Genomic DNA, 21,267 nt, shown 5'->3' on the forward strand with positions numbered 1-21,267 from the left:
GTCACTTTCTCCTCATCCACCACAGATGTATTTTACATAACACAATTCACAGAATCGCACACTGGGTAAGATTGGAAGGCACCACAGCTGGTAATCTGATCCAAAATCCCTGCTTAAGCAGCATCACCCTAGAGCACACAGCAGATAACTGCATCCAGACAGATCTTGAATATCTTCAGTGAGGAAGACAGAGGGAAATCTCTTCCACTGCACGATCACACACACAGTTAAGAAGTTTTTTCTCATGTTCAGGTGGAATTCTCTGTGCATCAGTTTCTGCCTGTTGTGTCATCTCCTGCTGCCTGCCATCATCAAGCAGAGCCTGGTCCATCCTCTGACCCCCTCCCTGCAGACCCTGACAGACATTGATGGGGTCCTCTCTCAGTTATCCTTTCTTGAGGCTGATTCTCTCAGCCTTTCCTCATAACAGAAATGCTCCAGTACCTTCATCACCTTTGCAGTTCTCTGATGGACCCACTCCAGGAGATCCATGTCTCTGTTGTGCTCCAGAGACCAGAACTGGGCACAGACTCCAGGTGAGACCTGAGTAGAGCTGAGTAGCAGGGCAGGATCACCTCCCTTGACCCACTGGCAGTGCTCTTCCAGAAGTACCCCAGGGTTCCATTGACCTTCCTGCTCACCAGGGCACTGCTGGCTCACGGACAGTTCGCTGTCCACCAGGACCCCCAGCTCTTCTCCACAGAGAGGCTTTCCTGCAGATTGGGCCCCAGCCTGTGCTGGTACCCAGGGCTGTTCTTCCCCAGGGGCAGGACCCTGCATTTGCCCTTGTAGAATTTCAAACTGTTCTTTCCTGTCCATCTTTCCTTCCTGTTGTGAAAAGTGCATATTATATGGCTCTATGCAAGATAGTTACTATATGTGTTGTGTTGTGTTAATTGTTGGTGTTGTATTAATATTTTGATAGTATAGTAAATGAAGTTTTGTAGTTAAAGTGTAGTTTTTTATGCCAACCACAGGAAGACGTAAATCTTTCAGAGAAAAAGAATTTCCTACTTCCTTATCAGAAGAAACCAACTCCTCCTGTCTCTCTCAGCCTTGAGAATGCCACCGAGATTAAAGGAAAAAGTGATACTAACCAGAGAGAGTTCTTTGTTTAAATCAAGTTTATGCATCATGTATAAAATATATGAATATTCAACAGGCTATTGCTTTTAAGGGATAGTCCTTTGTTAGCAGGGGTCCTTCTCCAGAGCTTGTGGCTCGGGAGAGGCACCCAGACGTCTGTAACTTTGTTTTTTATTGTCTCGTATTGTCCTATCTCTAAAATTGTTCCATTTTTACTCTAATTCCATTTTTATAACCATCTTATTTACTATTAAACTTTTAAAATTTTAAAACAAGTGATTGGCGTTTATCACACTGTTGAGGACCCTCTGAAGGCCTCACGGTCAAACTGTGTCAGAGGAAGACTTTGGAGGGAACATCACGGGGCGACATTAAGGGGACAGCACGGGATGACACCAGAAAAGCAGCAAGGGACGACACCGGAGGACAGCATGGGATTACATCAGGGGACTGGCAAGTGATGACACCGGGGGGGCAGCAGGGCACGAAAGCAGGGGCACGGCACGGGATGCCACCAAAAGAGCAGCACAGGGTGACACCAGGCGGACAGCGCCTGATGACTAAGGGCCTAGCACGGGCTGCCACCGGGGCACACAGCTCGGCGCGTCCGGCCGGCGGCACCCACACGTGTCGGGGCGGTGCCGCTGCTCGGGGCGGGCGGACATGGCGGGGCGGCTGCGGAGGCTCCTCGGCGGCGGTGAGGGGGCGGCGGGGGCGCGGCCGAGGCGGAGGCGGCGCGGGGGCCGCGGCCCGGCGGGGCTGCCGGAGCCGGGCCGGCCGGGGCCCGGCGGGGTCCCTGCACCCGCTCCGCGCAGATTCGGGGGGGATGGCAGCGCCGTGCCTTGTACGCGGAGCGGCGCCGGGTAGCTGCAAATCGGTGTAGCTGCAAATCCCTTGGGAAAAAAGTTCCAAGGGTAGAGCTTCCCTAACTCATGGGTTTTCAGCTACTTTATTGAGACTGGACTCTTGTAGATTCTATATTCATAACTGCTTTAAGTGGTTGTAAGGGAAGTGACATTGCATGTGAATAATTTCAGGAAACTATATTCTTCAGTCATTTACATTTCACATGTGTTTTAAAAATTGGTTATAACCGTAGGCTTTTAAAAACAAACGTGTAACTCTCAGGAGATAGTGTTCTAGGTGCAGAAATAGAATCTTTTGAAATACTCCCTCGCAGAATCACAGTACAGGTCAGGCTGGAAGGAAACATAGTGTGTCATCTGGTCCAACGCAGAGCCATCCCAGAGCACGCGTCACAGGATTGTGTCCAGATGTTTCTTGAATATCTCTAGTGAGCAAGACTCCACGATCTCTCTGAGCAATCATCTATCACTTTCTGATACCTGCTGAATTGCATCTGCAGTTAAATGAAAGGCAGGATGGTGTGATGTTCCCAGGATTTTGGAGCAAGGATGGACTATGGCAGTTGGAGTTTTCAGGGCCCTAAGCGCAGCTCATGTCCCCTGACCAGTCTCCCCCAGTGCTGTACCCCTTGCCCTGAAGCCCTCTTTCATCTCTGCCCTGAGCCTTAAGTCCCTGCCTCTGCCTGAGCCATGAGCTTTGTCACCAGCTCAGCCCTGGCTCTGTCTCCTGGACGGACCTTGGACTCTTGCTGTGGTCTTGTGTCCAGCCCTGTCTCTGACCCAGTCTGCTGCTGCTCCTGCCTGGGCTCCCTGGCTGGAGCTGGAGCTGAGTCAGCTCTGTTTTTGTGGGGCATTCTCAGTGAACCCTGCTTTGCCCACCTCGTTCAGGTCTGTTGGGTGTGCCATGATCCCCGGGAGCGCTGCCTGTGCTGCGGTCACTCTGGGCGCCTGACTGTATTCACCCACTGCTTCCAGATGAGAGCTTGTACGAGAAACAGTTTTTATTTTTAAAATAAAAATTATTCTTCTGTCAAAATAGAAGTGCACGTGAAACTGAAAACTTTTAATGGACAAGACATAAATGCCTTTCTTTTAAAATTACATATATTCTGCCTGTTACTGTTTTGGTTTTTTTTTCCCCCAAAGAAAATTTCTCAGACCAAAAAACTCCTCCAAAACTTTCTGCGACTGTAGCTTGTGTGTTCCCTGAACAAGCTTATTGAGAAAATCTTTTAGGTGTGTACTTTGCCACATATTTCATAATTCTCTTACTATTTTATAGTTGCCTTTAGGCAGCAGAAATGGAAAAGTTCTGTCTCCACACAAGCAAAAATGCCTCCTTGTGATTTTGTACCTGCAAAATATGAAGTAAGTCATACATACTACACTGAATGTAAATAAAGCTTCATTACTGGGTTTGGGTGATAGGTTCATCTGCTAAATATGATTATAAAATTTGCTTCTTTGGGTGCAGCCCAACTGCTACAACCAGGGCATAACCTGTAGGTGTACCTGTGTGACAAATCTGTAATTTGTAATCATTTAAGAAAGAGATATGTGCAGAAAAACAGCCTTATGTCAAAAAGCTGAATTTCAAAGGCTGGTAGAACAGCCTTCTATGTGTCAGAATCTGTTACGATCTTAATCTTGTAGATAGCTGTGTAATCTGTGTGCTCTACAACAACTCCATGAGTCTGAATCTTTAGAAGGCATGGATGGATACTTACTGTTTTATTCCACTCAGTCCTATCCTTATGAACGTATGCAGAAGATACGTGAACAAAATATTGCGCCTTCACTGCGGACATATTACAAGAAGCCATTGCTGCTGCACCAGGGACATATGCAGTGGTTGTTTGATCATGAAGGACGAAGATACCTTGATCTCTTTGCTGGAATTGTCACCGTCAGTGTTGGACACTGTCATCCGTAAGTATGTTGCTTTTTGATTTATAGTATAAAATACAGGAAGAGACACCTATTTTTTTTTGTGCTTCATTAATCTGCAGCCCTGTGAGCCTGAAACCAGAATATAATTTACTGAATTGTCATGTGTCACAGTTAGTTCAATTTCTGCTACATTTTGAAGAATTCATTAATTTGGTCTGCTTGTTCCTCCATCTGGCGCACGGTGCAGCATCTGCGTTTGCAGAACCAGTAGCTCAGAGGTATGTGCATGTATGAGTGTGGAGTCTGTGTGGAATTCAATCCCTTGTCTCTCCCTTGGTACATGCAGGAAGGTAACTATGGCTACCCAGAAACAGATGGCTCGCCTGTGGCATACCACCAATATCTACATGTACCCAGCAATCCACGAGTATGCTGAAAAGCTAACTTCTCTTTTTCCAGATCCACTGAAGGTAAATTGATTCTGACAGGAGCAGGGGCTGGTGAAGTGGGTTTCAGTTTGTAAGAAGTATTTATTAAATAATCGAGAGCCGTGATATCTCTAGAGAGAAAATCTGTATGGTGAATACAGACTGTCAGTTAAAGAGCATTGAGGGCCCTCAGGGCATTTTCTTTAGACCTAGCTGTAGACAAGCGTAATATTCCCAGTTTCTGTTCTGTTTGTTTTCTCTCTTCACTTGTCACTGTGAAGAGGCATTGCTGGCTTAAAAATTACTTAAAAGAAATGAAGAAGAAGTATACTATTCTTAACATGCATTAATTTTCTTGATCTCGTGAAAATCCACAGTGAAATTTGTTCGATAGTATTTTGTGTAGTTTGCGTAAATGTTTACCAACATTTAAATAGATAAATCACAAAAATGTCATGTTTCATATGCAATGAAATGGTAAGAAAAATAATTTTTATTTTCAGGTAAAACAAATTGTTGCTAAAATGAAATTGGGCTAGCAGAAGAGTATGAAGCTATTGCAATCTTAAAGATGGAAGCAGAGTAAAAAAAAAATGTAAATTTCCTGCTTAGTTTGACCCAACACTTTAATTTCTTTCAATCAGAAATCCATCCTAGGAAAACTTGTAAGCTGAAACACTTTGAAATTTTTCTGTACCTTTCCAGAGCGCATAATTTGGATCTTTGTTCTCATCCATAGCATAAGGGCAACAGTAATTTTATCATGGTGAGGTCACCCTGTGGAAGTGCTAGGCTAGAACTCATTGTGTTATTAAAGGACATGGTCTGATGCCAGAGAAGAAGGAGGTGTTTTTGTACTGATCCCAGGCATTCTCCCACAGGTGGTTTATCTCACCAACAGCGGTTCAGAGGCCAATGATTTAGCTATGTTCATGGCCAGGCTACACACTCGTAACTTCGACATCATCTCTCTCAGGTAATGCTGACTGAGCTTCACAAAACTCCTCTGTGTATGGGTGCAATCTCTACATGCCTAAAACAAAAAAAATAACTGAGAACACTTTTACCCCAGGTCTGCAGAGGAGAATGCTATGGAATTACTTTATTTGACAAAGAGGAGTAAACCAGGAGCTGAAGTTTTCATACAGCGTGTTAGGACTAGTTTGCAATAAAAATGCAACCTGCAATTTTTGCTTAAGTTACCTAGAATATGATCTGATGTCTGTGTGCAGGGTGTGCTTTGGTAGACTTTTGTTCATGGCCAGACCAAGACTGAGCAACTGCTTCATTCTTCCTCCATTTCCCTTCTGCAGTGCCCCTTTGTGAGGGGTGCAAAGGTAGCTCTGGAACAGCAGTGCAGTGAACCTCAGCAGGGAACTGCTCCATCTGGGAGCTGATTTTTGTTTTGTTTGCTTTGCTGCCTTGTTTTTCTGTCAGAGCCCTGAACCACAGTTCATTGCACAGGTACACAAACAGCTCCTCTGGCTTAATGACAGGGATGGAGCTGGGCTGAACACCAGTACACTGCAAACACCAGTGTAATGTGTTCACTTTACTGTGCAGCCCAGGGGACCTCAAATACTAGATTAAAAGGCCGTGTTAATGAAGAGCAGTATTTTTCTGTTACTTTTTCTGTTCAACAGAACATTGGGTACCTACCTTGCTTGTGTATTCTCACCAAGCAATTTTTATCTATGTAATAAAACTTACAGCAAGCCACCATCTAGTTTAATGATTGGCAGCATCTGTTGGAGGCAGCAGGTGTTTCCAAGATTCAGAAGATAGAGATGTTTGCTCTGTAGGGATCAGGTGCTACAGCAGAACTTCATGAGACATTGCTTGAATTACTGTTGGTTCCAATGATTGTAGTCCTTGCAAACGTTTCTTCACAAATTTTATATTTGAAATTGCAGTCAGAGTCAAAAGGCAGAGTAAGAAGCGGCAGTAGGAATCTTCTTAGTTTCAGTGCAACAGTGCACATTTTCCCCAGAAATTTGTAGCTCAGAAGCATGCCTTCTCAGAACAGATGTTGCTCCAGACACTTTTTAGAAATGAGTGATGTTGATCTGCTTTGTTTGTTTGAACAGAGGAGGATACCACGGAGGCAGCCCTTACACACTGGGTTTGACATCTCTGGCTCCTTATAAGCATGGTGTTGCCAATGGCTTTGGCTGTACAACTGTGAGATTTTTTTTAAATTATTTTTAAAAATAATCTGGGTAACTAACAGTTTATTTGAATATTTCAGCAATTGCTATGTTTTCTGCCCGCATGTGCTTTATGGTCACTAATCACAACTACAGTGTAGCAGTTTCTTCTGTGTAAATTCAACAAGAGCCAGAGTCCTCTTTTCTTCTGTGTATAGTTCCTTAGGCTGATTTTGTGTTAGGACAGCCATAACACAAGTGATCCATGGTTTGCAGTTCTTTAGTCATGCTTGATGCTTGCATGGGAGTCTGTATAGGGAGCAAAATAATGTTCTGAATCCCTTTTTTTGTTTTGGCGGGTCTGTGCAAAGCTGCTTTCAGATGGTCTGGAGCAGATCCTTCACTATAAACAATAGGAATCCTATTTCAGCAAGACAGGAGACATATCTGTTAAGGAGATCCACTGTGGTTAAGTGGCAATATGTCATATCCCTGCCCTTGAGCAGATTGGAGTAACTTTCTTTATAGAAGCCGCTGTTGGTGACTCCAGTAGTTGCAGGTGACAGCTCAGCCACAGCCACGTTATTAACCATAGGAGGGTTCATTTACAGCTGCTTCCCAGCTTGTCTCACTGAGTGCCCAGAACTCGTGTGATATTTCATCAGCAGCAAGGATTAGAAAGCTGGAGTTGTCTCTATTAGATCTGCCTGCCTCACTCCATTTTGCAGATTTTTTTTTTTTACTTTAGATAACTGAAATGCTACCAGCAACTCTAATGTAAATGTTGGCATTACCTTTAGATAACTGATATTCTGACTAAGAACAAAAAAAATAAATAAATCATTTGAATCACTATTACTCTAACAGTGTAAACTTGTTGCTTCCAAAACTGTTGTGGTTATTTGGTGTTACTCCTAAGTGTTCTTCAGACAAGTTCCTTGAACTGTTTTTGCCCCTTGACTCTTAACGGCTGTTTTTCTGTTTTGCCATTAGTCATTAGATCAAAAGACCTCTTAGAATGGTGTCATCAAATCTGTAGCTATTTCTCTTATGCTTGACAGACAATGTTACCAGATGTTTTTCGTGGTCCATGGGGAGGCAGCCATTGTAGAGATTCTCCAGTGCAAACTGTTCGAAAATGCAGCTGTACCGAAGGTTGGTCCATGACAAAAATTTGGTTTTCAGACTACAAAATACCAGAAGGCTGTGAAAATAGGTTATAGTTACCTCCTCAAGTGAGACAGATGTCTGGTTAGGTTTTGCAAGGCTGACCAAAAAAAAAAAAAAAAAAAATTGCAGAGAATCTCAAGACCTTGCATTCCAATAGGAAAAAAATGACACCACATTCTCAGATTTCTTCTGGAAAACCCAGTGTTTGTTGCCAGTATTTGTCATGATCAACTCTGGAAGCTGTGGAACTCACTTCAGCACATCTGGAAGAAAGAAGTGTTGATGGTGATTTTTCTGTTTCTGAAGTTCTTACAGCTTCCCAGCTTTTATATTGGTGTAAGGCAAATAGTACGGACAATCTGCAGCCAGCAATAGGCAGAGGTCTTACATGGGGCAAAATGTTCCATAAACAGCACAGTGTGAAATCTCCTCTACTGCTCTGCAGCTAACAGCAATTCCAATCAGTTTTTCTACTGTTTCAACAAGCACTTTTTATTATTTTAATCCATATGCACAGGAAACAGAATGCTTTGTTTTTAGCTTTGCCATCCCTAGTGAATGGTACCATTAGCCATACTAATTGCTCTGTTCTTTATTTAAGCACAGACTGTATTCTTCAGAATCCTCCTACCTGCGCAAGCCATGGAGTACACATGCTTTAAGAGAAGAGATTCTCTTTTTTAATGTTTAGCTTTCTACTGTTCATTTGAGAGGTGATATTTACCATGCAGTCATATAACACTTATTGTTTAGATGCAACGTTTCATGTTTTGAAGCTAGTTTTGTGTCATATTAAGTAACTTCCCTTCAAACTGTCCCTTGTAAACAGGTGCATGTCTTGCAAAAGACCAGTACATTGAACAGTTCAAAGATACTCTGAATACCTCAGTGCCCAGGACAGTAGCAGGATTTATTGCTGAACCAATTCAAGTAGGTAATTTCTCAGTTGTGATAGCAGTAGTGTGAAATACTCAAATCTGATATTCTTTAGCTACAGTCTGAACATGGATGTTTTCTGGTTTTTACTATGATTTTTAATGCTTTAAAAATCTTAAATGTATGAAAGATTGGATGCACTGCCTTCAAATTTCAGATTTTGTCGCTGACTTCAATGGAACTAGAATTTTTCTTGTGAAATTAAACACAGAATCATGATTAAACATACACATTTTTTCTGCATTTAAATAAAAATAATGAGTGTGATGCATGTTATTGTTTGGTTTCTATTATCTCCTTTCAATTTTCATTACTATTTCTGTAAACTTTTAACCCAACCTCCCTTCTCCTTCTTTTAGTCATGTTGTCCACTATATTTTTAATAGCTGTACAGCAACTGATGGCCACAGGATTCATTCTCCTAATGTTTCACCCTACGTTCACAATTGCTCTATATGTGGTTCTTCAATAGGAAAAAATGAGAACTTATTCTGGGCAAGAGAAACAATGTGAAAACTGTGACTGCAAGGGAAAACTGGAGCAGTTCTCTGGTTTTGCTGTTTTCTATGCACTTACATACTTGAGTCTAAAAAGCTCTTCTGGTCCAGGTGTAGGGTAGAATTGAATTTCCAATGCAAATGCAAACTATGAAGGTGGAAAGGCGTTGAGGAGACAATATTCTAAAAAAATTAAGCGAAGAAGGAATATGAATTCTCTGGTCAACTTCATCAGTTTGTAGGTTTTGCTGTGTGTAGATTTTCCCCGTCCTTGTTTCGGCAATTTATTGTTAATTGACTTGGTCTTACAATTATTATGGCCTTATAAACATTCATGGCAGCACAACTAACAGAACAGCAGGGAGCACTTTGGAATGGGAATGTGTGACCTGAGCAGGAGCTTTCTGAAGTGGTTTCATTGCTGGAGCCAGAAGCTTGAAGCAGCAGTCTTGCTGTTATCTGAGGGCTGCTGGGTTTTTTTTTCTCAAGTAGAACTCTTATTTCCTTGTTTGTTCCTGAAAACATTGTGTTTCTCTCTTGGCAGGGTGTTAATGGAGCTGTTCAGTACCCAAGAAATTTCTTAAAGGAAGCTTATCAGCTTATAAGGGAAAGAGGGGGCCTTTGCATTTCAGATGAAGTGAGTCAGATTTTCTTTTTTCGTAAGAATTCTGGAGTACGGGTACCTCTGAAAGTTATCATAAAAGAATCTAAGTGAAGCCTGGAAATAACTGAAGTGAAATGTGATAAGTGTGATAACTTCACAGCTTAAGTTTAACATGGTTAAACAGTTAAACTACATCTTTCTAAGTATCGGAGCTTCCCAGTTTTTACTGCCTTTATTCTCATTTTAGGCAAAGGTAATATTTGTAGCAGACTTCAGTCCTTGCCTTCTGGGAACAGTAAATTTGCAGAAATATGCAACAAATGCTACTTGTGATGGAAGATTTGTCAAAATAACCCTTCCTTTTATGAGTATTGTTAGCAAACATAGAATACAGAAGAGAGATGGTTGCTGTACCTCTGCAAATATGTTTTCGAAGTAGAATTTTCTTAGCTAAAATAATATTAAAATAGTATCAAATGCTTCAAATGCTTTTACATTTCCTCTCTACTTTGAAATGGAAGCTGCATCTTTTTTGTGCATCTCACCAGGCCTAAGACATAATGATATGTTATCACATGAAAGAAAAACTCCAATTACAATAAAGGAGCATTTTGTGTAGAACCATCTGAATAAGGATCCTAATATGGAATAAGGGTCCTAAGTTGACTGCAGATGTAGTTGCTGTTCAGTGCAAATCAGTAACAATAGAAAGACAAGAAAAAAAACTATAACGTGAAGTGTGAGAATGTGATGAGTGTTTCTCTGAATTTTTCCTTTGAAAGGTGCAGACAGGATTTGGACGGACAGGCAGCCATTTCTGGGGATTTCAAACACATGGCGTAGTCCCTGACATTGTTACTTTGGCTAAAGGAATTGGTAATGGCTTCCCAATGGGAGCTGTTGTTACAACAAAAGGTATAAATGTTCTGTTCCAATATGATGTAAAACAGAGTAATTGCAAAATATAATACAAAATAATTACTTGCTGAGAGATGTGTGTTAAAAAGCTGAATGTTACTTATAAACTTAATCTCTTTTGACAAGTGAATTGGATCCTCATTGCTTCACTTGTTTCCCCATGTGTTGTGCTGTATCAGTACAGAGCTGTGTTTAAATGGGTTTAGTTGCATACCTGAAGCAGGAATGAACTTGAGTGGTTTGTAGGGCTGGTAGAAGAGCCTGGAAATCCTCACAGATTTCCCTGTTTTACTGATAGTGTAAATGGGGCAGGAGGTTACCCAGCTGGTTGATTCCTACAAATGGCTGGCTCAGTCTAATGAGGAGGAAAATCTGGCAAGTGGGAGTATGTTAGAAGCATGACTTCTTTTAAAAGAAATTTTGTTTTGGCATCTGCTAGGCACTATAATTTTTGGAAATTTTGCACAGACTGCTTTCAGGAAATCTCACTGTGTTCTCTCCAGTAGAATCAGATTTAAACTACAGCAAATGTAATTGTTGTTACAGTAACAAATGTTTAAAGCAAGTAAGTACAGTTACTAAACAAGGCAGACAAGGTCGCCAAGATGATCAGAGGGTCAGAGCACCTCTCCTAAGACAAAAGGCTGAGAGAGTTGGGATTGTTCAGCCTGGAGAAGGCATTGGGCCTGTGGGGCCTGTTGGGCCTATTGTGGCCTTACAGTGTAAGAAAAATTGAGAGGGACTTTTACAAGAGTGTGGAGTAACAGGACAAGGAGGGATGGCTTTAAAGTGAAAAGAGATTAGATTTAGATTACATATGACAAAATAAACATTTACTTTGAGAGTGATGAGGCGCTGGCACTGATTGCCCATAAAATCTGGGGATGCCCCATCCCTGGGAGTGCTCAAGGCCGGGTTGGATGGGGCTCTGGTGGAAGGTGACCCTGTCCATGGCAGGGGGTTGGAACTGGATGATCTTTAAGGTCCTTTCCAACCCAAACCATTCTGTGATTCTATGATTTTGTGATTCTATGAACTGAAGGAGTAACCAGTGTTGTTCTTTTTCTTTTAGAGATTGCAAGTTCCTTGGCTCAAAATCTTCACTTTAATACATTTGGAGGAAACCCTTTGGCCTGTGTAGTTGGAGCTGCAGTTCTTGACGTAGGGAGAACATTACATAAATTTATCTATACCACGAGTTCTTTGTATCAAAAGATGAAAATTGCACATATAAATTTCTATGTGGGCAGCTTTTTAAATAAATAAGTGCATAAACATATGCATGTATACATGCATGGCCAACGTGCCCCGTACACAAGAAAAATCCTGATTAGTTTAATTGCAAAAATTTTCAGATCTCTAGAAAGAGTACGAGCCCTATAATTATGACTTCAGAATCATCTTTATCTCCCTTGGGTTCTTTACTTTGTTAATAACATTGTAGGAGAGTACTTTCTCAAAAGCCTTAGCTAATTCTTTCATAGCACTACACAAATTCACAGCTAAAGCAAATCTATTTTTTTGGTACACATGCTCAACAAAATTTTCTTACGGCTTTTACCTTATGCTTAAAAAAAACTTTTTTGGAAAAAAAAAATTACCTCATGAAAAAGAAAATATAAAAATGTGCAACTTATTTCACTTATTATCCAGTAGAAAATCAGTCAGTGGGTAGTAGGTCACGATTTAATTTGTCATGATTATGCACAGAACATTCATTCCTGAAGCTCACTTCATTACAGCAGACACTGTTTCTATTCATTTTACTTTCCTGAGTAGTGTAGGGGGTTTAAGTTATTAATAAATGGACGACTGTTTACAGAACCCATGTTTTGGGATTTTTCGACTCTGAAATAACTTGGAGCCTGGCTCTGAAATAATTCCAAGGAGATTGTTAGAGTCAAGAAGAATAAAATAGAGTTGAAAGGAAAATAATGAAAAGAAAAGAAAAAAAAGAAGTTGAAACAACCACTTAATCTTCTGTAATTATTTTTTAAATGTCATTTTTCTAAATGCAGATATTAAGTTCATCTGATGGTTTGTGTGTAGGTGCTAGTATGTTCCTGCAAATAAGAACTCTGATTAAGGAGGACAGTGTAAAGAATGAAGAAAAGATTGTTATTAAAAAACATGTTGCTAAATGTAATATAGTACTCAAGCTGTTCCCTGCCTAGTACATACAGATAGGCCTTGTCAAATTATATTCTTCTCATGATACTGCAAAAATTAAAATATTCTGGTACGATTTTGAAAATCATCCTTCTGGTTAGGCAATTTCCAGTTATGAGTGCATGTGAGCAGGAATTATTAGATTAAATGTAAGTAATAAGAAAAATGTGAAAAGTGCCACAGAAACATCAAAGTATTATGTGCAATTGTATTCTGATGCTGTTAAGAAGATTTTAAAAGAAGGAAAATGTGAGCACTGAGGTAGTGAAGGAACATAGCAAGGAAGTGAGATAAATATAGTGTAAAGTTCAGTGGGGATTAACAGAATGTGCTGAAAGCTTTTCCTGCAACACTGTGATGGTACTTCATTTTCACCAGGCTATTGAAGAAGATGGTCTACAAAAAAACAGTGAGGATGTGGGAACATACATGCTGCTCAAGTTAGCTAAACTACGCGATAAATATGAGATTGTTGGAGATGTCCGTGGCAAGGGACTCATGATTGGAGTCGAAATGGTGACAGATAAGGTTAGTGACTTCTTCACTCCTTTCAATTTACAGTGACATTTAAAGTTTTATCATATTTTATTTCAGTTGAAATAATAGAAATATTTCCTGTTAAAAAGCAGAGAGTGAAGTAGGAAAACATGGGTCTGGCTAAAAATGAGCCAGAACATTCAATCATTCAGCTATTTCACAAGCTTTGAGTAAACAGTGGCATGCACCTTGACTGCACAGAGAGCAGTTGAGTTATGCAGCTAACATTTTCAGCTAGAGGTGAGATTAATTGGAGAGACTAGAATATACATCTCTGTCACAGAAGTAATTTAGAATATCTAAGTGAAGTTTAGTATTTCTTTTCCTTAGGACAGTAGATGCCCTCTTCCAGCTGAACAAATCAGTCAGATCTGGGAGGACTGTAAGGACATGGGGGTTCTGATCGGCAGAGGAGGGCTCTACAGTCAGGTAATGAACCTCTGGTTATAAATAAAGCTTATTTTCTATCCTTCTGAACTACATCCTCAGTTCTCTCAAGTTAAATTAATTTAGCTTAATAAATAAACTAGAAAATGTATACTCTTAGGAGCTATCTCTGTTTAATGTTGCTTATTTTAAAACTGGGCAGAAACTAGTTGATTCTTTTCAAATATTCTGAACAAGGTCAAAGCTTGGAGTTTTCCTTTACAGGGTCAACTTCACCTGGAAAACCAAGGTACTACAGCCTACTAGAATTTAGAAGAACTCAGCAATACTCAGGACCAAGTCTTTGTTTAGGTTATCACCTGACACATCAGTACAAAACTAGTAATTACTTTGAGTCTGGGGAGCTGGTGATGTTCTAATTCAGTCATAATTAAAGAAAAAAAAAAAAAAAAAGTTGTTGACAGCAAGTTCAGCAGCAGCACAAAAGAGAGAATTGGATGTGAAGGCCATCAGCCCATTCCAGCTGAGGATGTGCTCCATGTTGTAGCCAGAACACTGCAGAGTATTGCCTCAGGGCTGGCCCGGTCAGTGAAGCCCTGTAACACAGAGGCAGCTTCCATGTGAGATGGATGGAGGGTAGCTAAAATAGATCAGACATTTTGTCTGTCACCTCATCAGTTCTTCCCTAAGTCACAGACCAGGAGGCAGGTAACAAGCTGAAACTCAGTGCAGTAAAATCTCGTTCTGTCTGATAAGAAGGCTGTTTATCTGTGAGTGTTTGCTTCAGAGGGGCTGTGGGTGGGAAAGCCTATTATTCCACTCTTCCTGTATTAAGTCCTGTGCTGTGATGCCAGAAAAATCTGAAATTTAAGATTCTTATGGAAGATAAATACTCTTGAAAACATAGATCAAATATTCAGATTTACGAGCCTATTTTCTTGACAAGTGTGGTTATACATATAACCCTTCCTGATCAACGTGACTTCCAGCTATAACACCCTAACTACAAGATAGTATTTAGTGATTCATTCATAATGCGTTCTCTTAAAAGCCTTTAAAAACAGCCTATAATAAAACAGCAAATGGGCTGACACAATGCAAGAGCCTGCCAGTCTCAGCAGATTTTCCCTGTGGTAGAGCTGCAAGGAAAATACATCTGTCTCTGTTCTTTCTTTGTACAAATCCATCTGAGATTTTACTGTCTCAGTCTGCAGTAACAGAGCTGCAGACACGACCTACTCTACTTAGGTCTTTTGTGGAGACTGTTAGGTTATCAAGAGGGGGTCATGAGTCAGATGCAATTCAGTGCAGTCAAGTTCAAAATTGCTCCACTTCAGAGTGCATTTATCATAAGCCTCAGTGCCTGCACTGCTGTTCTCCTTTTTTCCTCACTTTTTTGTGGCAGTAGTGCTGATCCAGGTAGGCTGCTTAAAACCATATGATTTCCATACGATTCGAGCATTTCTTTTTCTTTTTGTTCTCTCTCCTCAGACATTCAGAATTAAGCCTCCTATGTGCATTACTAAGAGGGACGTCAACTTTGCTGTGGAAGTATTTTGTACTGCTTTACAGAAGCATGTGGAAAGAGCAGCTGCAACATAGACTTGCTTTGTTTCCTTACATGAGAGGCAAACAAAAATCCCTGATACCTGCAACACAAACTGGGCACTAATCTACTCTGGAAAATAAAATCATAGTGTTACAATTACATGCTTACTCGGTATCATAAGAGCATCTGACAGATACAGTGTTCAACAAAGAACATGGTATAATCTGTTTTGAAAATTTACACTTCAGTTCTACAGTGCTGATTTGTATTAACTGCACACCTATTTTGCCATTATCAAAAAAACCCTGACTGGATTAACAGAGTATCAAATGGAGAGGCAGGTATATGTTCCTCTTTCCCCTGTGAAAGTCGTATCAAAATCAGTAATTTTTAGAGTGACAGAGTTGGGGAAGAAATTTCAGAGTTAAAACTGTTTACCCCGCCTACAAAGACACACTGTAATTAGAGCATTACAAAAAGTTCGCAGACAGTTGAGATGTTTCTAATTAGAGTAATTATCTTTATGATGGGGATAAGAAATCCAGTCATCACCCTCTCCAAAATACAGTTCTCTTTTCCTTCTGCTGCTTTTGGGATTGCACAGCACACCCATTAATCATTTTGTAAAGGTGCAAACTCTGGAAGGTGGAAGAAGATGTTCTTTCTTACATAATCACTTTTTGATGTGTAAGGTCATTGTTTCCTTCAGTTACTAATAAAAAAACCTCAGATGTTGTGGACAGTCAGCAAGAACTGTACACTTACCATTTTACTTTTATTCCAATTTTAATATTTGAAAAATCCCTTGACGCAATAAAAGTACCATGGCAGGCTGGGGAGAGTATTCTCCCCAGCTTTAGAGGAACTTTGTTTAAAGGGCATCAGTACCTCTCCAAATCTTACTCCGTGGTTCCTAAACCATATTGTACAGCCTTTGCTGAACACTGCCTTCTCTAACTCCATTGTACAACCCAATTCCACTCCAAAATCAGGTGTTTGTTATCCCATGTTCTTTTTGATACTCAAGATCAGAAAGATTATGCCATTAAACAGAAGTGCAGTGTCTTTCCTTAGAAATCTGAACAAATTAATTAATTCATGTCACTCATTTATTTCTCTCTCTTATTCCAGCTAGGTTGTTCCACTAGAAGATTATGCCATTAAACAGAAGTGCAGTGTCTTTCCTTAGAAATCTGAACAAATTAATTAATTCATGTCACTCATTTATTTCTCTCTCTTATTCCAGCTAGGTTGTTCCACTAGAATTTTTTCTCCATCACCTGCCACGGAGGTAAATGTACAAAAATAGGAACTGACAAAACTGATCAAACAGCTTTGTCATCTAAGTCCTTCCCTTCTGTCTGCTGCTTAATGTAATTAAGTAATTTGAGGATGGCAAAAGAAAAGTCCGTGTCTTGGCAGAGCTCCATATTTGATAAAGGATCAAAGAATCTGAGTTGGAAGGGATCCACAAGGATCATGAAGCCCAGCTCTTAAGTGAATAGGCCACAGAGGAATCAAACCCATGACCTGGGTGTTATTAGCACCATGTTCTTACCAACTGAGCATAGGCCCTGCTACTGGCTACACTTACCCTGAGCTTAGCCCTCAAAAGAAAGGCAACAACACACATGTCAAAATAATTTATTATTTCCTCTGTGTGGGTACTTTATCCATGCAGGTTTCTACAGGAACACAGGGTGAGTAGCTTTGAGTTACTATTACCATGGTGTCAAAGCTGCTGCAAGGTACAGAGCTTTAGACAATGTGGCTTGGTGGAGGGAGCACGTGCCTGTGCCAGGACACCACATCATTCTATGATTAAAGGAAGGCTGTTAAAAACAGAAGAAAGCAGAGTCCTCCACATCACAGTATCCCCTTTGTGCATCTTCATTTTTTTCCTACATTGGTACTTGCTTTCTTTAACTCCAGACCCCGGCAATGTGCATGTTTCAGTTCTGTGAGAGTGTTAATGTACAATTCTGAAGACTGTCACTATAGCAAAGTTCTATCTGTTTTTACGTTTCTCTTTTTTGATTTTTGCATTCACAGGTCCATTTATAGTTGGTGGTGTTGTTGCTCTTGCGTGTCCCGTGGCTTTCAGGTGTTCAAACAGTTTATTTCGGGATGGAAAAGTACAATTGCAGGTTACACAGTGGATGGGAACTTCATTCTACAATGAGAAAAAAACCCAGAATGCTTCACATTCATATTGAAAATGTCATCAGTGCAATACACCAATTCCTTGCACACAGTTTCTCCTTGGCAATGAAGCAGGAATAAGCTTCTTGCTTCTATCATCAATATCCCATTACTCATTAACACATACTTTTAGAAAATAATTAAACATATACTTTAAAAAAATAATCGCAAATACAGCTTCATGAAATTCCGAAGTGCTTTAACTAAAACCAGACTGGAAGCCTTGCAAATCTAATTCAAAGTAAAGAATAGTTTTGATCTCACCTGACTATACAGGTAATACTCTGAGCTCTGAGATGCAGTGAATTTAGTATATCTTAGTTGTAGTTAGTACAAAATTTTTGCTCTTTGGCAAGCATCAGTATTGAGAAAGATGCAAATAGCACTGCCTGTCAACTGCTGGGTGACAACAGCTCTGTCCCCAGCTGTTTAATTTATTTGAACTGCCTTGCACATGTGAACATTACCAACTCTCCTAGAAATGAAGCTTAGTCCTGCATTTCTCTGTGAGGACAAGAGCTGAAATTTCAGTTCCATTAAAATCACAGGGGCAGAATTGGTGCACTAGAGGTGAGCAAAACCAGCCTTCTTTTCATATGACCCCCACTTTTTAGCCCTCCTATAAAGATGGGCTGAGGGAGTTGAAGAGAAGGCTTCCGGGAGAACTCATTGCAGCTTTCCAGTGCCTTAAGGAGGCTTACATAAAGGAGGGAGAGTGACTTTTTATACAGGCAGAGTGACAGGACAATGGGCAATGGTTTTAAACTGACAGAGAGCAGGTCTAGATTACACATTAGGAAGAAATTCTTTACTGTAAGGGTGATAAGGCATTGGCACAGAGAAGTAGTGGAGGCCTCATCCCTGGGAAGTGTCCAAGGCCAGGCTGGGACAGCACATTGAGCCATGTGGTGTATTGGAACCAGACAATCCTTAAGGTCCTTTCCAACCTATGATTCTATTTTAAATAGTATAAGTAATTTGACATACCATTGTTGAGCTCTCTGAAGATGCCTTAGCAGACTTTTTTACTTCCTTGGCTTTTTTCCCTTTAGGCTTAGTGCTGGTAACAAAGAAGAATCAAGATGAGTGCACAGGAACATTCAACTTTTAAAAGCTTCTGATGTTTTTCAGTTTTCAATGTCTCTGCTGCTTTTGCCTGTTCTTGCTTCATGCAACAAAATTTAAGTGTGTCCAGAAAAAGAAAAATTATACAATCCATTGTTAATCTCAAAATGTTAAATCGGCTCCTGGGAATTGATATGGCAGCAATCTGCAGTCGTAAATACCACTTTCAGAGAAGTTCCTACACTCTTTGTTTAGTAGTGTATTTATTCAGACCAGTTTTGGTAAGCAGCCCCCACATTTAAGAGTAAATCTATCGTTGTTTGACAGTATCAAGCATGACACAAAATGACACAGCGACTGCAATGTTGCAACCCAACACACCTTTTTGCTTCACTTTTTGTTTCATTCCCTTGGCTGACATCATCTGTAATGTCCTCTGACACAGCACATCTTTGGCCATCATTTACCAACTCCTCTGTTGAGCCACTGTCCTTCTCCATGCTGGGCACTTCCTTTTGTTCAACTGTTTCTTCATCAGCACTTTGATCAAAAAAGTCCTCATAACTCTGTTGAAACAGAAGAAATCAAAGTTAAATAATTTTAGTTCATTAGTGACTATGTTTATAGTATTATACTCATTTACCTCAAACATGGGTGGGTTGGGAGGAGAGAAAGCCATGGACCCTCTTAATTTTACTGTGTGTTTTCAGTGAGATTGTAACATGTAAAACTTTAGTTCTCCTGTTTTGAAAGATGAGGCCACCTGTGGTGAAGGGAAGAAACACCAATAAAACAGCCTCTGAAACTACAGAAGAGGAGAATGAAGGTAGCTTTTAACTACACACAGGGCTCATCCTGTTCTGACTACCATTTCTTATTTCACAGATAGTGGCTTGGCTTATAACTTTGCAAAAGGTTAATTATTTAGACTAAAGTTTTCTGTGCCAGACAACTGCCATTAGGATACTCGAGCCAAAATAACTGAGCTGACTGAAATTAGGTAGATACACTGTATTTTCCTTTTCTAGCAGATACTGGCAGCCTTTTCCATGTATCAGATTAGACTCAATATATGCAGTTTGGCAAGATATCAACTCCCTGTCTGAAGCAGAACAGCAAAGCTCCCAAAAGCACAGGAACAAATTGGACCTAACACAACATTAATGCAACTCTTACCATCTCTAGTGCACAGTCTCAGCTACCTGAAAAAAAACTTGGCTAATCCTAACTTTAGGAAAATAAAATCCACAGAGATTCCCTGTACTCCACAACACTTGGCAGAGAATGAAGGCCAGGATTTCTCAGCACAAGATTCCAGGTCGTGCAACGCAAGAGTGGCACCTACTGTCCAGGCTGTAGCAAACTGATGGAACACAGCCACAGTGACTACATGGCACCTCTGCAGTGAGAACAGATCTTCACTTTCAAACAGAGGAGAAGAGCATTAACTGAAGCCTAATGGCCTGCACATGAAGGTCAAGCCAATACTCGGACTATGCAACTGGACCAGGCAGTGTGAAGCCAGGAAATTTCAGCTGCTTTAAAGTCTCAGAAAAAATCCTTAAGAACAAGATATATGATGAGAGTGGGAGAGAGCAGAAAAGATGGACAGAGAATAGGAAATTAGAGGGGAAAGCATGGAAGAGGCAGGATCTGGTACAGACTGCTCACTGGAACAAGGCTAGGACTGAGGAGCAAGTCCTTGAAAAGGATGAAGTTTGAGGATGGCAGATAGAGGAGTGTGCGGACACTCCTGCCACTCAAGCCTGCAAGAGCTTGCACTTGGTGAATTTCACCTGCTGCTGTCAGCACAGATCTGTGATATATCACACATACTTAGATTCTGGAGTACAACACATTGGTGTTACTTTTGTTTGTAGTTCTAGGGAAGGGTGGAATGGATGTGTTTATTCCAACAGCTACAGTGCCAGCAGGAAACCAATACCATGGCAGTCTTTCTGACCCCCTCTAAATCAGAGATTAAACAAGGCATTATACTAATTCCTGCAACTAAAGCCAGAAGTGACCACCAAACAGAGCTCTTAATGCATCAAGGCCACTACTGGTCTTCCTGATCAATTCCTTGCATTCTCCTTGTCTGCCTGTTTTCATCTGTTTTTCTTATACTTCAGACTACAGCCTTTTTAGAGTCAGCACCACATACTAGCATCTGCACTAACAGAACAAAGTAAGGTCTATGATGTTATTATCATAAAAAGTAATTATAATAAATCTAATAAAAGTTATTCTGGTAGCAAAGAATTAAAAGTATTTTAAAACAGTCTTCAAATTCTGTGGAATTTCAAGTTCTCCTATTTCACAGGACAGAAAAAAATTGTCAGGAGATAACAAAACTGGGTTGTAAAATCCCCAGAGTATCCTTATGACTACATACCTTCATTGTTTTCTGTTTCTTCCTTTGTTTCTTTGAGAGTCTGTAAAAATAATTCTAAAATTACCTTTTTTTTTACAGAACCGGCCCCGCCCCCCTCCAAACTAGCAGGACTTCTAAAAAGTTATCAAGCTATACTTTTTCTCTATCCTCTTAACATGATATTGGGTAGCCACAAAAAGAAAATTACTCATGCCAGAAATTAAAACAATAGGTCTCCCAAACTACTCAATACTTTTAGTAAAACATTTATTCTGCTCAGACTGAACCCAAAAATACTAGAGAGATAGTTGGGACTATGGCTGTTTAAGAAATGAAGTTGTGTAACAATTCTGATTTTGAGTGCACTCATTTTCCATTTATGCCAGCAATCAACTGACAGTAAGTACCAAATCAATAAGCACTAGCTCTGTGGAAGTCCCTC

General features: G+C 40.4%; 2 protein-coding genes across 2 annotated transcripts; one reads left to right on the forward strand and one right to left on the reverse strand.

Annotated features, from left to right (window-relative positions):
• Positions 1-1,732: 1,732 nt before the first annotated feature.
• AGXT2 (alanine--glyoxylate aminotransferase 2) lies at positions 1,733-15,930 on the forward strand. Its single transcript, XM_040091206.2, has 14 exons — positions 1,733-1,783; positions 3,235-3,320; positions 3,697-3,881; positions 4,189-4,312; positions 5,152-5,246; positions 6,358-6,451; positions 7,479-7,572; positions 8,417-8,517; positions 9,565-9,657; positions 10,407-10,539; positions 11,615-11,703; positions 13,090-13,239; positions 13,579-13,677; positions 15,127-15,930. Exons 1-14 carry the CDS (start codon positions 1,750-1,752, stop codon positions 15,235-15,237), a joined length of 1,488 nt encoding a protein of 495 aa, XP_039947140.1. The 5' UTR covers positions 1,733-1,749; the 3' UTR covers positions 15,238-15,930.
• Positions 15,931-16,346: 416 nt separating this feature from the next.
• Positions 16,347-20,890, reverse strand: DNAJC21 (DnaJ heat shock protein family (Hsp40) member C21). The gene is made up of 4 exons (XM_040091316.2): positions 20,847-20,890; positions 18,833-19,017; positions 18,374-18,446; positions 16,347-17,357 (listed from the first exon to the last, which is right to left on the reverse strand). Exons 1-4 carry the CDS (start codon positions 20,850-20,852, stop codon positions 17,193-17,195), a joined length of 429 nt encoding a protein of 142 aa, XP_039947250.1. The 5' UTR covers positions 20,853-20,890; the 3' UTR covers positions 16,347-17,192.
• Positions 20,891-21,267: the final 377 nt, after the last annotated feature.

Source organism: Hirundo rustica, chromosome Z (genome assembly GCF_015227805.2).
Source record: "Hirundo rustica isolate bHirRus1 chromosome Z, bHirRus1.pri.v3, whole genome shotgun sequence".
In the NCBI taxonomy this organism is placed as follows: Eukaryota; Metazoa; Chordata; class Aves; order Passeriformes; family Hirundinidae; genus Hirundo; species Hirundo rustica.

Bases quoted from the DNA above. Each gene is read 5' to 3' on its own strand.
- AGXT2 (XM_040091206.2), top strand. From the start codon at position 1,750: ATGGCGGGGCGGCTGCGGAGGCTCCTCGGCGGCG. The intron at 9,658-10,406 runs GTGAGTCAGATT...TTCCTTTGAAAG, and splicing joins GCCTTTGCATTTCAGATGAA to GTGCAGACAGGATTTGGACG. The intron at 10,540-11,614 runs GTATAAATGTTC...TTTTTCTTTTAG, and splicing joins AGCTGTTGTTACAACAAAAG to AGATTGCAAGTTCCTTGGCT.
- DNAJC21 (XM_040091316.2), bottom strand. The intron at 18,447-18,832 runs GTGTGTTGGGTT...CTTTGTTACCAG, and splicing joins ACAAAAAGTGAAGCAAAAAG to CACTAAGCCTAAAGGGAAAA. The intron at 17,358-18,373 runs GTATGTCAAATT...TTCTCATTGTAG, and splicing joins CTTCAGAGAGCTCAACAATG to AATGAAGTTCCCATCCACTG.